General features: G+C 43.2%; 1 protein-coding gene across 2 annotated transcripts in view; it reads right to left on the reverse strand.

The window, feature by feature from the left end:
• Positions 1-15,397, reverse strand: part of RRN3 (RNA polymerase I transcription factor RRN3) — a 454,090-nt gene that overhangs the window by 353,788 nt on the left and 84,905 nt on the right. For both annotated transcript variants that reach the window (XM_085632098.1, XM_085632099.1), the window contains exon 8: positions 8,728-8,797. In XM_085632098.1, the coding sequence (XP_085488224.1) occupies positions 8,728-8,797 (70 nt within the window). The remainder of the gene's footprint in view (positions 1-8,727; positions 8,798-15,397) is intronic.

Here is a 15,397-nt window from a genome sequence, read left to right on the forward strand (position 1 = left end):
CCACCTTTGATATGAGACCATGGCTCCCAAGATAGGGGAAAATGACAACCCCCTGCCCTGGGCCCATTTGGCACTAGGACAGGCAAGAAATTAGATATGCAGGAAGGCTTGGTGCACTACCAGGCTAGTCAACCCCCTAAGGTGAGCTGCCTGAAGTGCCTGCCTTTAGGACAATTCCATCTTGGTGATGGCAACATTTGGACCTCTGGAACAGGGTCATGTAGGGGTTGTAGTGACCCCAAGGGTAAGTAACCGATTGGCTACCACCTTCACTCCCCTTAACGCCCCTATATATAGTACTTGGAGCACTAGGAAAGCAGATTCTCTTGACCTAAGGAGGACATCGAAGAGCTGCGAAGAGCAGAACTGAGGAACAGCAACTGACTTGGCGCCAACCCTGCGGGCCTACCTGCTGTGCCCGACAATTGCACCAAAGACAACTCGTCCTGCAGCTGCTCTGCCTCCAAAAGCCTGGGAGGGCTGCCTGAACTTCAAGAAACTACTAGGATTTATTGTGGAGTAGCAGAGCTGCTCCCCTGTACCCTGCAGGCACCCAAAAAGAACTGCGAGAGCCCCGGACTGTCGTAAACCCGACACACCAGAAAGCACCACTGCACCCGTGCCCCCCAGCCCAAGCTGAAGTGACCCAATGGTGTAAACGAGGTCCTGAGAGCCCCCAGCATCGAACACCTTCTGGGGTTTGGCAAAACTGGACCCCCAGTCGCTGCTTACAGCTTCTTTCTGCAGGCTCCCTCAAACTGCAAGAAGTATTCACAACGCGACACCACCGAACAAAGCCCCACTGCACACGCGACTTTAGCACAGGTTGCTGTGGACCGACAGTGGCCCTGTGTGCCCAAGACCCTCGAGACCCGAGCCCCCCTGTTGGTTCAGCCGGACTGGCCCTCCAGTCCCTACTTGAAGCCTCTTTTCTCAGGACTGGTTCTCACTGAAACCAAAGGGACATCCTACGCCGAAAAGCACCTCTGCACCTGGACGCCCCAGAGCCTACCGAGGTGACCTGTTGATGCTGCCTTGGACCTTGCCCTATACTTACCTTAACTTCAGAAGATTGGTCCTATAAGTCTCTGCTAAGTACCCGTAAGCAGTATGTGTGTTTTTCCTTACATGACTACATTATAGCATGCAAGACAATACAAGTGTATGTACCGGTTTTCTTAAAAACGGCTACTTAAAAAGTACTTACCCAATAACGAAGTTCTTGGTGCCTTAAATTATATAAAAATTTATTAATTTTCTATATCGCTGAGGATCTCCTTATTGAGTGTATGTTTATCATTTATTGACTGTGTGTATGTATGGATGTATGTCGTTACAACGCACACTTTTACAACGCATGCACTTACAACGCATTTTTTACAACGCAACATCCACTACAACGCATTCCATTACATAGCATGACACTACAACGCATTTTTAAAAACTACCTTTACAACGCATTCCATTACATCGCATACTACCTTTACAACGCATACCATTACAACGCATAATATTAAATTGCATTTAAGGTAAGTATTGGATAGTATAGGGGTAAAAATTACTATTCTAACTCCAGGGGGTGCAACAGTAGGGTAAGTGTTGGATAGTATAGGGGTAAAAATTACTATTCTAACTCCAGGGGGTGCAACAGTAGGGAAAGTGTTGGATAGTATAGGGGTAAAAATTACTATTCTAACTCCAGGGGGTGCAACAGTAGGGTAAGTGTTGGATAGTATAGGGGTAAAAATTACTATTCTAACTCCAGGGGGTGCAACAGTAGGGTAAGTGTTGGATAGTGTAGTGTAATATTATGCGTTGTAATGGTATGCGTTGTAAAGGTAGTATGCGATGTAATGGAATGTGTTGTAAAGGTAGTTTTTAAAAATGCGTTGTAGTGTCATGCGATGTAATGGAATGCGTTGTAGTGGATGTTGCGTTGTAAAAATTGTGTTGTAAGTGTAGTGCGTTGTAAAAGTTACGTTGTAAAGGTTGTTCCCCGTATGTATACAACAAATGTCTAACACTCCTCCTTGATAAGCCTAATGAAGCTCGGCCACACTACCACAAAAGGAGCACCTTGGGACTGTTATAGCAAGGCTTGTCCACTCATAAAGGGTACCTGGACTCTCTACACAATATACCTATTTTTGGTATATTATATAAAGAGCCAGCTTCCTACACAATGCTTTAAACTTAAAGCTACCCAGTGAGCCAATGCTGGTGCCTGTTCATCAATTTTCTGTCTGAATCCACATTCTCCATTGCGTTGTCCACTTCCCAACACCACTCCACCACCCCTACGTCTGCATCAGGGAGCAATGCTTACCACAGAGACCCATCATAGAACTCAGAGTCATAGCTGGGGGTAGGCAGGAGCAAGTTGCTAAGCAAAACTAGGTCTCAGGAAAGTAAACAACATGCGTCTGAAGCACAGTAGCAGTGAGCCATGGAGCACCTGGTACAATGTCACTGTTGTGGTACCAGCTGCCCTGCTGAGGTCTGCCCTGGGCTAGGGTCTGCTGAGCTACTGAAGAAGGAGCTTAGAATAGAGTGGGGTCTCTAAAATAGCAAACTCAACTAGTAATGATGTGCTGTGGGAATCTCCCAAATAGAGAGGCAGTTGCACAAGCTGGTAGCACGAAGCAAGTATAAATAAAGCAGTTAGGTGACTTGCAGCTGAGTCTACCCATCAGTGTCAAGAATGGAGGCTGCGTCTATCAATCAAGATCGGGCACTTATGGCCTCGCCGGGCGATATTTATGCTTCTCTCCAATTGGTTATATGTAATCTCTAAAAAGAACACACTGCAAGCTAAGATCATCCAAAAGGAGAGATGAATCTCAAACCTTACGGTAAAGTAGGGTAATTTTCTACACTGCATTACCTTAACACAAGAGGTGTGACGTTTTGGACAACCGCTATGAAGTATCAGAGAATTGGGAGACTGGCAGTAGGTAACAGCCAATAAATGCAAGAGCCGGGCCATTCCATCTGTACTCCTGCACAGATAACCTTAAAGTCTCTCCACTCTAAACTTCTGCTGTCCCCAATGATGACTAGTCAAGACAGATGGTCAAGTGCGTCTCTGACCTCTTGACTTCCCCATCCAACAGAAAATCTTGACCACAACCGGCCACGGATCCTTTAAGTAGGGTCCTCAAGTGGACTTTGCTGTGGATACTTTCAATATGTTCCATTCAGTACCACCTGCAATGACTCAGGACAAGTTGCATCTTTACAGTTAGGCCAGGGTATCATACTCCAGGAAAAGAGTCAAGAGCATCTGAGCTATTCACAGCATCTTGAAACTGCACAAAGGCGTACTTGTTTTGGCACCCTCACTATCTTTGGAGTTGACTGGGATCTCAGTTCCAGTAGGAGTCGTGGGTTTTGGGGTTAGCTGTTAACTGAACAATTTTTGTGGTTAACTCAGCCATTCAGACTAAATCCTAATGAGCTATCCTATCTAACACCTAGCTCTACCAAGAAATTCAGGTAGACGTTTCATAGAATACAATAAATTTTTGTTTTCCGTTTTGCTCCTCCACCCCTTTGACTGTCTGGTAAACAGGAGTGCCTAAAGCTGATTTGAAGAAACCAAACTCCACCCTACCCCTTCCTACAACATTAGCTGTTGGGCCCTGTGGAAGGTACTAGCACCAGCAAGTAATAGCCATGACTAAATGTGGAGTTTTTTGGGTGTTATTTAATTGACATACTACATCTGAGATTATCGTCAAACTCCTCGATAAGATAAGGTTTATAGCAGCTTACAGAATCCATAAAAACATTACATATAATACTAATATCTGATCAAAATACTAGAATATGAGTTTATAATAAATAACTTAGGGTAGGCAGTTTGCTTAGTGCATTAAAGTCTCAGACTTGTATATGGAGAAGAGAAAAATAAACTGTTTCTATCCAAGTAATGCAAGAAAGACAACTGTTTGAGTAAGCTTCTTCTGTCGTGTCACTTGCAAATGTGGGCTCATGCACTACTCAACATCATTATCCATGCTGAGTAAATTGCCAAATGGGAGTAACTTATTTATCCAATAGGATAACACTGGTTCATGTAGCCCAGGGACACTGACTGCTCCATGAAAAGGCTCACACTACCCAACAGTTGCAGATTATTGCTGTTAAATTATGTTAAAATGACTTGCTATGCTGCCATAACAAATACATCAACTGTTTACTTATGTGCAAACACCTTGATGTATAGGAGATTTGAAACAAGGAGTAGCTGGTATTAAACAAAGTTGTGTGTAAACCATGCATCTGTCTCCTACATGGCTGCACTGTGACGAAGAGTAAATTATAAACATGGTAGTATATGCTCCAGAATCTCCAACCATTTTGCACGGTGGATTATTTCTGCCCCCAGAAAGACAGAGGTAAATAGAAATGACTGAAAAACGCAAATAAGCATTCAAAATTATAGGTGCATGGTAACCGGCCTATGAAACATCATTTCGACAATTTAATCTCTTATTTGAGTAACTGCTTGCACAACTTGTTGAACAGTTTAACAACTAAAAAAACATCTTTTTTTTATGACTTTCAAACTACAGTCAACAATGCACTTCGATCAGAGTAAGACAGTTGATTAGCTGCTAAACCACATATGAATTACTGTAACTATCTCCATTTAGTCTGCACTGTCCAGGACTTGCTAAACTGCAGGTGTCTTGAAACTGTGGCATTGGAGGACCATATTATGTGGTTAAGTGACTAAAGTATGCAGCAAATAAAAAGTTAATACTGCAGCATATTATCGGATCAAATGCAAATTATGCTTCACACTGTGTGGTGTAACCTAGCTATTTTGATATCTGTACAAACATTGATCCAGAAGAGATTAACCACAGGTTTCTTAAGAAACAGAAATACACATTGTTAATCCTATTCATATTGTGATTCACCAGCCTTCCTAAATATATTTGTCTTCCATGGTAACATGCAGGCCCTTTTAAATCCCAGTTCCATGTATCAGGAAAATAGTTGGAATACAAGAAGAAATGGTGTATGTGGCAGAAAACAAGTAAATATGTACACACTTCAAATAAATTGCCACATTTTTATTGGACATCTCACAATACAAATACTGCTGTGAGGGCAGCATATGATATTTAAACATGCATTTACCGGGATAGTAAAAACAAAACATTTTCACAGAGTAGGAATCATTTTTAATTAGATGACAGAATTCCATTTTAATATGATGGTTTTTTCCAGGAGTAGGAAAACAACACTTAGATTAACAGGGGGATATGAACACCACCTGAACACAGTTCTCACCTATTTAAGCGCTGCAAACCACCAACTGATGATAGGTGATAAATTCACTTACGGAAATTGAATGCCACCCGACTGCACCCCAACTGCATTTTTAGGTCTCGGCTAGCGTAGGCTGCGCAGACATGCGCAGTCTCGCTGGCGAGATTTTATGTTTTTGGGTAGCTTTCACTAGCGGAGTTTAAGCCCCGCCCCTCTTTTACATTGGCTGGCGTCACCGTTTATGCTAAACGGTGGCCAGCCATTGGAAAAGAGCTTTCAGTGACGTACACTTTTCTCTTATAGAGCCGTCCCAGTTGGACTGGCTCGTCTGACTTCCTGCTGGCGTAAAAGGTTTCTTATCTTTATGGGGCCAAACACATGGCCCCATAAAGATAAGGAACCTTTTAGCAGGCGAGGCTTTCAAACTTTCAAAGGCAGCGATCTTCATGGGAGGACAAGGCAACAAGCGCTTGTCCTTGAAATATCTTGCAGTACTCGGGTGAGGCAAACGAAACCCTGTGAAATTTAAAGCTCGATAAGAAGGAAAGAGACTTTAAAATTAGCATGTCGTCTCTTAGTATTCTTCCCCATCACGTGCCTGTGAGTGCTGTCATTTGGGTAGCTGTATAAATTAGTGGCGTGTGGTGATAACGTGTTAATGCGAGGGCCCAGGTTACATTATATAAAGGCGAATAATGCGGCTGAAAATCGCTGCCTTCAAGGATTTTGCAGGGATCTCTTTATTGCTTTTCAGATTGATATCATTTTCTGTTTTGTTGCTTATTCTCTTCACCTGCCACTCTCCGCTGCTTGAATATTATTAAGCGCGCGGAGGATGGAGGGGCAATCAGCGCAGCCTCGGCCTGGGAAGCGCAGTGGGCGCGAGGAGGGGGCTTTGGGGATATGTTCTGTGACGAGAAGCCTTGGAGGGGTGGAGAGATCCGGGGGTCTGGGCAGGAGGAGGCTGGATAGAACGGAAGATATGGTGAGGCAGTACCTGAAGCGTAGTGTGACGGCCTGCCCTTGTAGATCTATTACAGACCTCATCCGGGATTTTTCTTGGGTATGGCTTCCGGAGCCACAGTGTAACAAAGGCATGTGATGGCTGTACCGTTCCTTTATTGTGTTTCAGCTTACATCTACTTGCCATAGCTTGAATTGCTAAGCCTGGTTTAGGGCGAGTGTCCGACTGTTCTGTGACCAGCAAACACATGACGTCACTGTCAAGGTAGACATTCGTGAGCATTACGGAAAAACTTCCCCCTTCTCACCTTAGTCACCACTTATTTGGCATTTCCTGTTCTTCTGTCCCCCATCTTTTGGCAAGGTTTCCAGTTTAAACTGATTTTTTTTGGGGGGGGGGGGGGTCCAGGCAAGCATTACTAACTAAGTAATATAAATTGTTGTAGGTTTAGGGAATCACCAGAGATTTAGACATAATAGAGTCTTTTGTTAAATGACTGGTCACGTGTATGTCGGTGTACTGTGAATCTAGTACTTTGTTTCCTCATCTACATTGTCAGAGAAATGGAATACAGTGCGTTCACCCGTTGAAATTGGTAAATTGGTCACACTGGAATACACAGGAGCCATCCAAGCTACCAGCAGGGTATTGGCCTGTACACCGGCCCAATTTCTTCCATGTATCAGAAAATAATGCAGCAGCAAGCTAATGCACCCTGTCTCACACCTGCACTTAGGCAAGCTATTGTTATCACCTTCGAAAAAAAGCCCTTTTGTCAAAGGGCTCTCTCCCAGAATAAGGGGCAGCCAACATTCTGGAGGGAGAGACCGGTGTGTGCAAGACGGCATGCCAGGAGACATTATCCTCTATGATCTAACCCACCAGCTTGATTTTCCCTTTTGTGTTAAGAGTTTCACGAGCGTGGTTAGCAACCACCTTTAAAGTAGACAGCGGGGGTTCGGTCTTTGTCCTGCCATCCACCCGCCTCCAGCTGCTGTGACCCTGCAGCCCCCGTGGGCAGGGGATTTCTTTCGTTTTGATTTTCCAGGGTATACACTGATGCAGTCATGTCTAATTTTGATCCTAATTTGATTGAGGTAATACATCTTATGTTCTCTGCTGTTTGAAGTATTTGGGAGGGGTGAATTTGTGGTTACTCATAGGGGCCTTGGCATCTCACAAGGAATAAGGCACATAGAATACCAGTTTCACATGGACCTCAAAAAAGACTTTTGGAGCATTTAAAACAAGCATTAAAAATGCAATAGGTCTCGCCTTTCATTAAGTTAAAACCATTTGCTTTGCTATACAATACCATTAGCAGAGCAAATGGCTTTAACTTAATCAAAGGCGAGACCTATTGCATTTTCAATGCTTGTTAGTAAATCTGACCCATATGAGATAGACACATCTTTTGTTGAAATCTGCTTATTGAGCAGCACATGTCTCATTATTGGCATAAGAGCTACAAAAATATAGTTTTCTAGAAACAAAGTAAAATCAAACAATTGCAGTAGCCTTGTATAGATCAGAGAGGAAGAGTTTTTTCGTTTCCATCAACTACATTAGAAAATACACTAATAGACCCAATGACCAATTTAAAAGCTTTCAACTTATACAGACCACTTTTAACGAGGCATAATAACGTTTCACTTCACTTAAAGAAAATGTATGGTCACGATTTGGAGATCTGATGCTCAGTATGCCCCACATCCTCTTATAATATCTGAATCCATAGTGGACATTGTTGAATGGAGTTAGGATAGTAATTAAAATACAGTTAAAGATGGCCACTTCAGATAAGCGTGCATCTGTGGCAACCATCTTTTAATGTATTTTATTATATACTTTTAAAAAATCTAACTCAAATATGGCCACAGCTTTGCGAAAGTGGATCAAGGAGGGGGAACAGGAAAAGTAAGAAAGGGAGAAAACAGTACTCTAATAAGTATTGCAAATCAAGTTCTGCCATCTGAAGTGGAAAGGATACATGCCATCCAAACAAAGCACAGTGAGACTGAAATGCTCCCTGATGGGACCAACACAAAGATAAGTATGAAATCAATCCAACAAGGAGCAGGAAAGTGAGAGACAGACAAAGTCATCCAATAAGGGGATCATCCAAGGCCCATTTGATACATTTAATTAACAAGAGGTTTTAAACAACAAATTGCTAAAGATGTCTCCAGGGAAGGGGGCAAGATATTTCTTCATATTAACCTCATCTTACCCTCTCTTTCTTACATATTGTTTTAACTTAAACCTCCAAACAGGAAACTTCATTAAGCAATACAGGCGAGTTGGTTCTTGAAAGTACCCAGTTATACATCAACATTCCCTTTCTTCTGCATTACGCTCCATATAACACTCATGGATAGTGCATGAAATGTAGGCCCTAAACACCATTTGATAGCAGGCACGCATCATGTAAATATTTGCCCTATTCAATTCTCACACAGAGAAAAACTATTGGCACTTACCAATGTTCTTGGGGACTTATTAACAAATGGAAATTTTTCAGCCAGTATAGGCACTATAAACCTTGGGGTCCTGTGAAAAAACGAGCATAATTTACTTGGCATGTGCTAATTTACTAATTAGACAGTCACTTCATATTATTTAATCTAAAACGCTCAAATAGTACCAAACAGACTATTTGGGAAGCAACAGGGTCTGGGTAACAGCCAGGCTACCCTAAATGTAAAACTTGACAAATGAAAACAATTAAACAGTCACATCTCAGAAAATAAAACTGTAGAACAAAGTGGCTTTGCTTAGTTTTCTTCTAGTCTACACTTCCTATTTAAACAATGTTATGGGACAACTCTAGGCTTTTGTAACCTGCAGCCTCTGCACTCAGGATATTAATTATGCAGCCAAATACATGCATACAGTATAAGCAGGTGGAGGAGCAGACCAAATTATACACAGGAAAACAATAATTGTCATGCGCGGAGGTTGTCCAATGTACATGTGTTAGTACCCCCAGGTGAAACAAACAGCAAAAGCAACACGGATCCATCTGCTACTCCCACGCTGGTTTCCTTGTGATTACTAGCTTCTTTATATGTGTGCCAACTACCCCAGACCTTATACCATTTCATAGGGCAGCCCCTGTTTTGATACACTGCGTGCTCCACCTGTTGGCACCAGTCCATATCAGTGTTGAAATCTTCAAGACGGGAAGGCATGTCTACCCCTCCCCTCTGCTCTGCTCCCCCCTCCCGCATGCGCTAGTTTACGCCTAAATACTCCATCACCACAAGCCAAATCTTTGGTTATCGGGGTCATACCTCCTCACCAGTGATATTTAGGAGATGCCATTTAGCCTCCAGGACCACAGTCAGACCAGTGACCTGGGCAATTATCTGCACTACTCCCACCCAGTAACTGTGATTTCGGGGCAATGACAGTGAATGAATAAAAGGTGCCTGTCTGCCCACAGCCCCTGCGACATAGAGCAATGTAACACCTACCCAATCCGTGCAGAAGTGGTTTAGAGTAGTATGATCTGTGTAGTATCCTCAACTAGACTAAGGGAAAACAGGCTTGTATCGCCACTTCCCTAGGGCTCTGACCCTGAACTGCTTTAACTCAATCGTCATCTTAAAATTAACCCAAGATTGCTTTCCCACGCTTCTCTCAAGGCCTTTATTGGGTATGGGGAGACATGAATGTTTTGTAGATCATAGAAACGGCTTTGTCATGGGGTCGAGTAGCAGACAGTTTTCCAGTGGCGCCGCCTCTAGCAGCTACTCCCTCTCTAAAGTATGCCGCCGGATGGCAAGCCCCAGCTGTAGATGCCTCTAACAATCTGACTCTGCCAAGTCATACAAATCAAATCAAAACAAGCTTTATTCAATTTTAGACATTAAAATCAGGCATATTAAAAAAGCATATCAACATAAATTACATGTATAATTCATCAATACACCTCTCGTGGGTATGTAATCCTAAAAATTCATAAAGTGCATGTAAACGATCTATGGTCCTAAAACGAGCCATCACGCCCTTGATAATTCCAACCTGTTACGTATCTTGTGGTTTAGTTATTTAGGCGTTTCCTAGTCCACAACACACTCTTTAGAAAACCCACCACAGAACCAATACAGTAAAAATGTCCCAACATCTGTAAATGCACAAGGGCGGGGCGACACTGCCTCCATCCTCCCTGTTTTAATAAAGGTATTATCCATCTACGCCTTTCATTGCTGTAAAATTTACAGAATAAGATTGCATGTAGTGTAGATTGTAATGAAATATTATCACAGGGGCATCGTCAAAGTTCCCTTGACCAATCATTAATGGCAGGGTGGGTAAGCAAGACGATGGAAAGTCCCAAATCTAAATCTTGTTAACAAATATCTATTGTATCCACCCATAACACACAATAGATATGGTTGGATGTCACATGTTATAGTGATTATTTGATGTTTAACCACCATAGTTTTGTTCATCTCGAGAGTTAACCTATTTTCTTCTAGGTGGGTCATACAAACTTTTTTTAAATCCTTCCGATTGATAAAGTTCATGTTTTCGGGTGAGGTGAAGAACTCTGGGTGTCCAATGGCCTGCATAACATTTTTTACATATTTAAGCCATAACATTTTGCCAGCATTATCTAATCTCGTAGCATCCATTATTTCCCTGTTAAGGCCAGTACTGGCCGAAGTCCAAATTCTATGCCACAGCAAAATCGGTTAAACTTTGATTAAATCGGAAATATATACAACTCCTAGTTCGCTGTGACAATTAAAAACTGGGGCACTTGCTGGGACTCCTAAAATAAACCTTAAAAAGCCATTTTCAATATGTTGAATTGATGTACATTCTTGGAAACCCCAAATGCCTGTCCCATAAACTGCTATGCTCACGCATTTAGCTTGCCAAGTGATACGCTTGCTGCAGGACTTCAAAAGTCACAAAGCACTGTCCTCTCCACACTTTGCCCAAATGGTCAATACCGATCAGTGCCCACCTGGAAAACCCTTCAAAGCTCCCAACCCATCGCCAAATAATTGGCCCAACACTTCACTATGAAATCAGATGGAGGCAAAACCTTGCTATTTTGGCTTTATGTTTAATGCAAAACGGTTTGTCAACAGTGCTCCCTACATGAAATGTGTTTTCTATGAATGGTTGTTCAAACTTCCATCTATCAAAACAGTGAAGGGGGGCAGACAAGGAGCTTGAAATGGTCCAGTGCCCTTGCTCCTGGATTCAAGCTAAATGCATAAAATGGGGTTCCCTGTTCCGAAAAGGGGAAGGAAGGGCATTGCAGCGCCGGCCTGATGAGGCGCCACTGCCCTATGATGAAGCATGACATACCTCAGGATGTGTGAGGTCAACATGAAACAGTCTCGCTGACTGTCCCTCAAGGTCTGTCCGCATTTGTTCAAACTTCCAAACATGCTTTAGCCAGGTTTGCCTATTTACACTGATGGCAATTTTCTTTTTTTTTTTTAACTAGTAGATTATATGGTAAGAGAAGGATGGTGGGAGCATGATGTGACAAAGAAGATCTGAACACATCTGAACTACTGACTGACTGATACTACTCACTAAAATTTTCAAGCTGTTGCACAAATTCTAGAAAACAGTGGCCAAATAGCAACAGTTTAGAAAGAAATCACTGCAGGAGGACTTTAAAGAAGGTTTCCGTCCCTTCAGGAGTACAGAATCAGGATTCATTACAGTCTTGGATGAGCTGCTGACACCAATTCCACAAATATCCTAATTTTATTGGACATGTTGGCAGTCTTAAATGCTGCTGATCATAACATTTTAATCGCAAGACTGGTTGAGAGCCTTTACATGGTTCCTCAATAACCACATCAAAACCGTAATGCTAATTTTGTCCCCACCCTTTTTCAGTAAAAAGTGTGGTACCACAGGGGTCAAAGCTTTCTACTTTTTTGTACATCTATATTAGGCTTAATCGTCTGGAATTTTGTATGCGGTCTATACTCTTACGTAGCACCCAAACTGTGCGGTGAAGCTTAGTAAAGCGTTTCAACAAAGTGCAGGTCTGATAATAGCCACTAGATGCCAGTATGAGCACACGCCTAAAGACTGGGGAGCAGAGGCAACATCAGGATACAAAAGACAAGCATTGGAAAATCCAATAGGTCTCACCTATACAAGTGCTATTGACTTTGGCAAAGTTGTACACTCGTGTGGCTGCTGTTTAGCATGGCTAAAAAGTTGGTGGATTGGAGTGTCCTAGAGTGGATGGGGGGGTGCAAGGTGGGGGGGGGGGGGTAGAGTGTTATCAAGAGGAGTAGATTACAGTGGTTCAGTAGCAGAGTGGCGTAGAATGCAGTGGTGTAGAGTGCTGTCGATGGTGTGGTGTAGATGTAATTGCGTAGAGTTGAGTGGATTGAGATAGTGGGATAGACTGGATTGGATTAGATTGGGGTGGATTGGACTGGGTAGGGTGGATTGGATTGGGGTACAGTGGGGTGGATTGGAGTGGGTTGACTCGATGGAGTGGATTGGATTGAAACAGGGTGAGGTGGATTGGATTGGGGTAGATTAGATTGGGGTGTATTGGATTAGAATAGGGTGATTTGGGGAGGGGTGAATTAGGAGTGGAAGGGTGTGGGGTGGGGTCGATTGGGGTGGATTGGAGTGGTGTGTGGCGGGCTGGATGGATTGGATTAGAGTGGGGTGGACTGAACTGGGGTGGGGTGGGGTGGGGTGGATAGGAGTAGGGCCGATTGTTTTGGATTGGAGTGGGCAGATTATAGTGGGCGGATTGGGCAGAATGCTTTGGACTGGAGTGGGGCAGATTGGACTGGAATGGGGCAAACTGAAGTGGGCAGTTTGAGTGGGGCAGACTGTTTTGGTTTGGAGTGGGGCAGATTAGAGTGGGCGGATTAGACAAACTGTTTTGGATTGGAGTAGGGCTGACTAGAGTGGGGCGGATTAGAGTGCAGCAGACTGTTTTGGATCGGAGTGGGGCACACTGTATTAGAATGGAGTGGGGCACATTGCATTAGATCGGAGTGGGGCACATTGCATTAGATCGTAGTGGGGCACAATGTATAAGAATGGAGTGAGGCACATTGCATTAGATCGGAGTGGGGCAGATTGTTTTGGATTGGAGTAAGGCAGATTGCTTTGGATTTAGGCGTATTGGAGTGGGGCAGATTGTTTTGGATTGGAGTGGGGTGAGGTGGATTGGACTGGAGTGGGTAAGATTGGAGTGGGGCAGATTGTTTTGGATTGGAGTGGACGGAATTTTTGGGATTGAAGTAGGGCTGACTGGAGTGGGGAGGATTTGAGTGTAGCAGACTGTTTTGGATTCAAGTGGGCAGACCGATTTGGATTGGAGTGGGGCAGACCGATTTGGATTGGAGTGGGGCAGACCGATTTGGATTGGAGTGGGGCAGACCGATTTGGATTGGAGTGGGGCAGACCGATTGGAGTGGGGCAGGCCGATTTGGATTGGAGTGGGGCAGGCCGATTTGGATTGGAGAGGGGCACACTGATTTGGATTGGAGAGGAGCACACATTTGGATTGGAGAGGGGCACATTGATTTGGATTGGAGTGAGACACACTGATTTGGATTGAAGTGGGGCACATTGTTTTGGATTGGAGTGGGACACATTGTTTTGGATTGGAGTGGGGATGGTTGCTCTACGTCTCAGCATGGGATGGAGGCAAGTGTGAAACTTCTATGAAGTGAAAGAGTGCATAGCTATTGACATTCTGCTGCTCTAATTTAGGGAGGAAGGAGATGTTGCGAGCAAGTGGGAACTGCCTGTACCAGCATAGAGTGCCAGCTCCTAGGCAAGAAGAGATATTAAAAAACAACTGCACTTGGAAAAAGGAAATTAATACATCCCAGAGGCAACTCCGAAACAAAACAATTTTTTTTTAATGTACATTGACACAATACAGCTGTTGCTCTGAAACTGAAGGGGCCTACGTATTATTCAGTAGTGCACATTGTACAAGAGAAAAATGCCGTTACTCATAGTCAGGTAAGTCAATGGTTGAAGTTGGCCTACTCTGTGCCCCATTCCATATGTTTTGGTGGGCAGAAGCAAAATGGGAATGACACAACAGTAGACTTATAATGGATGAAGTATGCGGCAGAAAGCCCCTGAAAGTATGTATGTTTTTTTGTTTATTAAAAGCAAAAGGTTATGGGCAACACCAACCTAAAACGTTCCTGATAAGTGACAAATTAAACAATGCAGTTTCTCTTTATCCAGGAGAGGTGTTGAGTGCACCGTCATATCCAGATTAGAAGATGCCTCTTGATCGAGAATATGATCTCAAAACAGAGACCCATCTAGCTGCGTAACATTTAAAAAAAAAAAAAAGTTTATAAAGAACGAATTCGACCACCCTGCCCCCGCCAAAATAAAAAGTAAAGCAATGGGGAGCCGCGGCCAACAGCCATTGGACAAGGGAGCCACGAGTCGAAAAAGTTTGGGAACCAAAGTTAGACGTCCGAGTCTGATGAGGAAACAAAGCTAATTTTTGGTTTAATATAGGTAGAATGACCTGTATCAGCATAACCTGACTGCCTAAATAGATTAAACAGTGGATGAACTCAAACTGGCTGATAAATACGGACAAAAGTGAGATTATTTTATTATACAATGACCACACCTCCTGGATAGCTGTTCCTTGGTCTATTAATTTAGGCCCTCACCTGAAGCCCTCCGTAAAGAGTTTTGATGTTAAAACTGACACCAAATGTTGTTGCCATTGAGAGGATTTTAATATTGCTGGCAATAACTTTAAATCTGTAAGAGTGTTCGGTGAAATTCCTTGCTTTTATTCAGTTAGATTGATTTCAACATTTCTGCTTTGTCTTCCTGGGTTGCATTTAATAATTTCTGTCACAGGCAAAGAGATGTGCCGGAGAAAGGAGGATCAAGTGATTTGTTGGGCATCTGGTTTAAGCCACAAGGTATAGCTAGACTACAGTTTTAGCGATGGGTTACAAGCTCAGAAGAATCTGCCTCCGCAAATAACTTGTTTTGACATCAGAAAGCCTCCTATCAGCACCTCTTTCAAAATCATGCAGTTAGTCCTTGGAAGGTTATCCATAACTCTGCATGGGCTCCCAGACTAGCCTATAATATAATCAGGGTAGTGGTGATGTAATCAGTGAAAGCATTGGAAGCATT

This window comes from Triturus cristatus, chromosome 10, assembly GCF_964204655.1.
Source record: "Triturus cristatus chromosome 10, aTriCri1.1, whole genome shotgun sequence".
Taxonomy (NCBI): domain Eukaryota; kingdom Metazoa; phylum Chordata; class Amphibia; order Caudata; family Salamandridae; genus Triturus; species Triturus cristatus.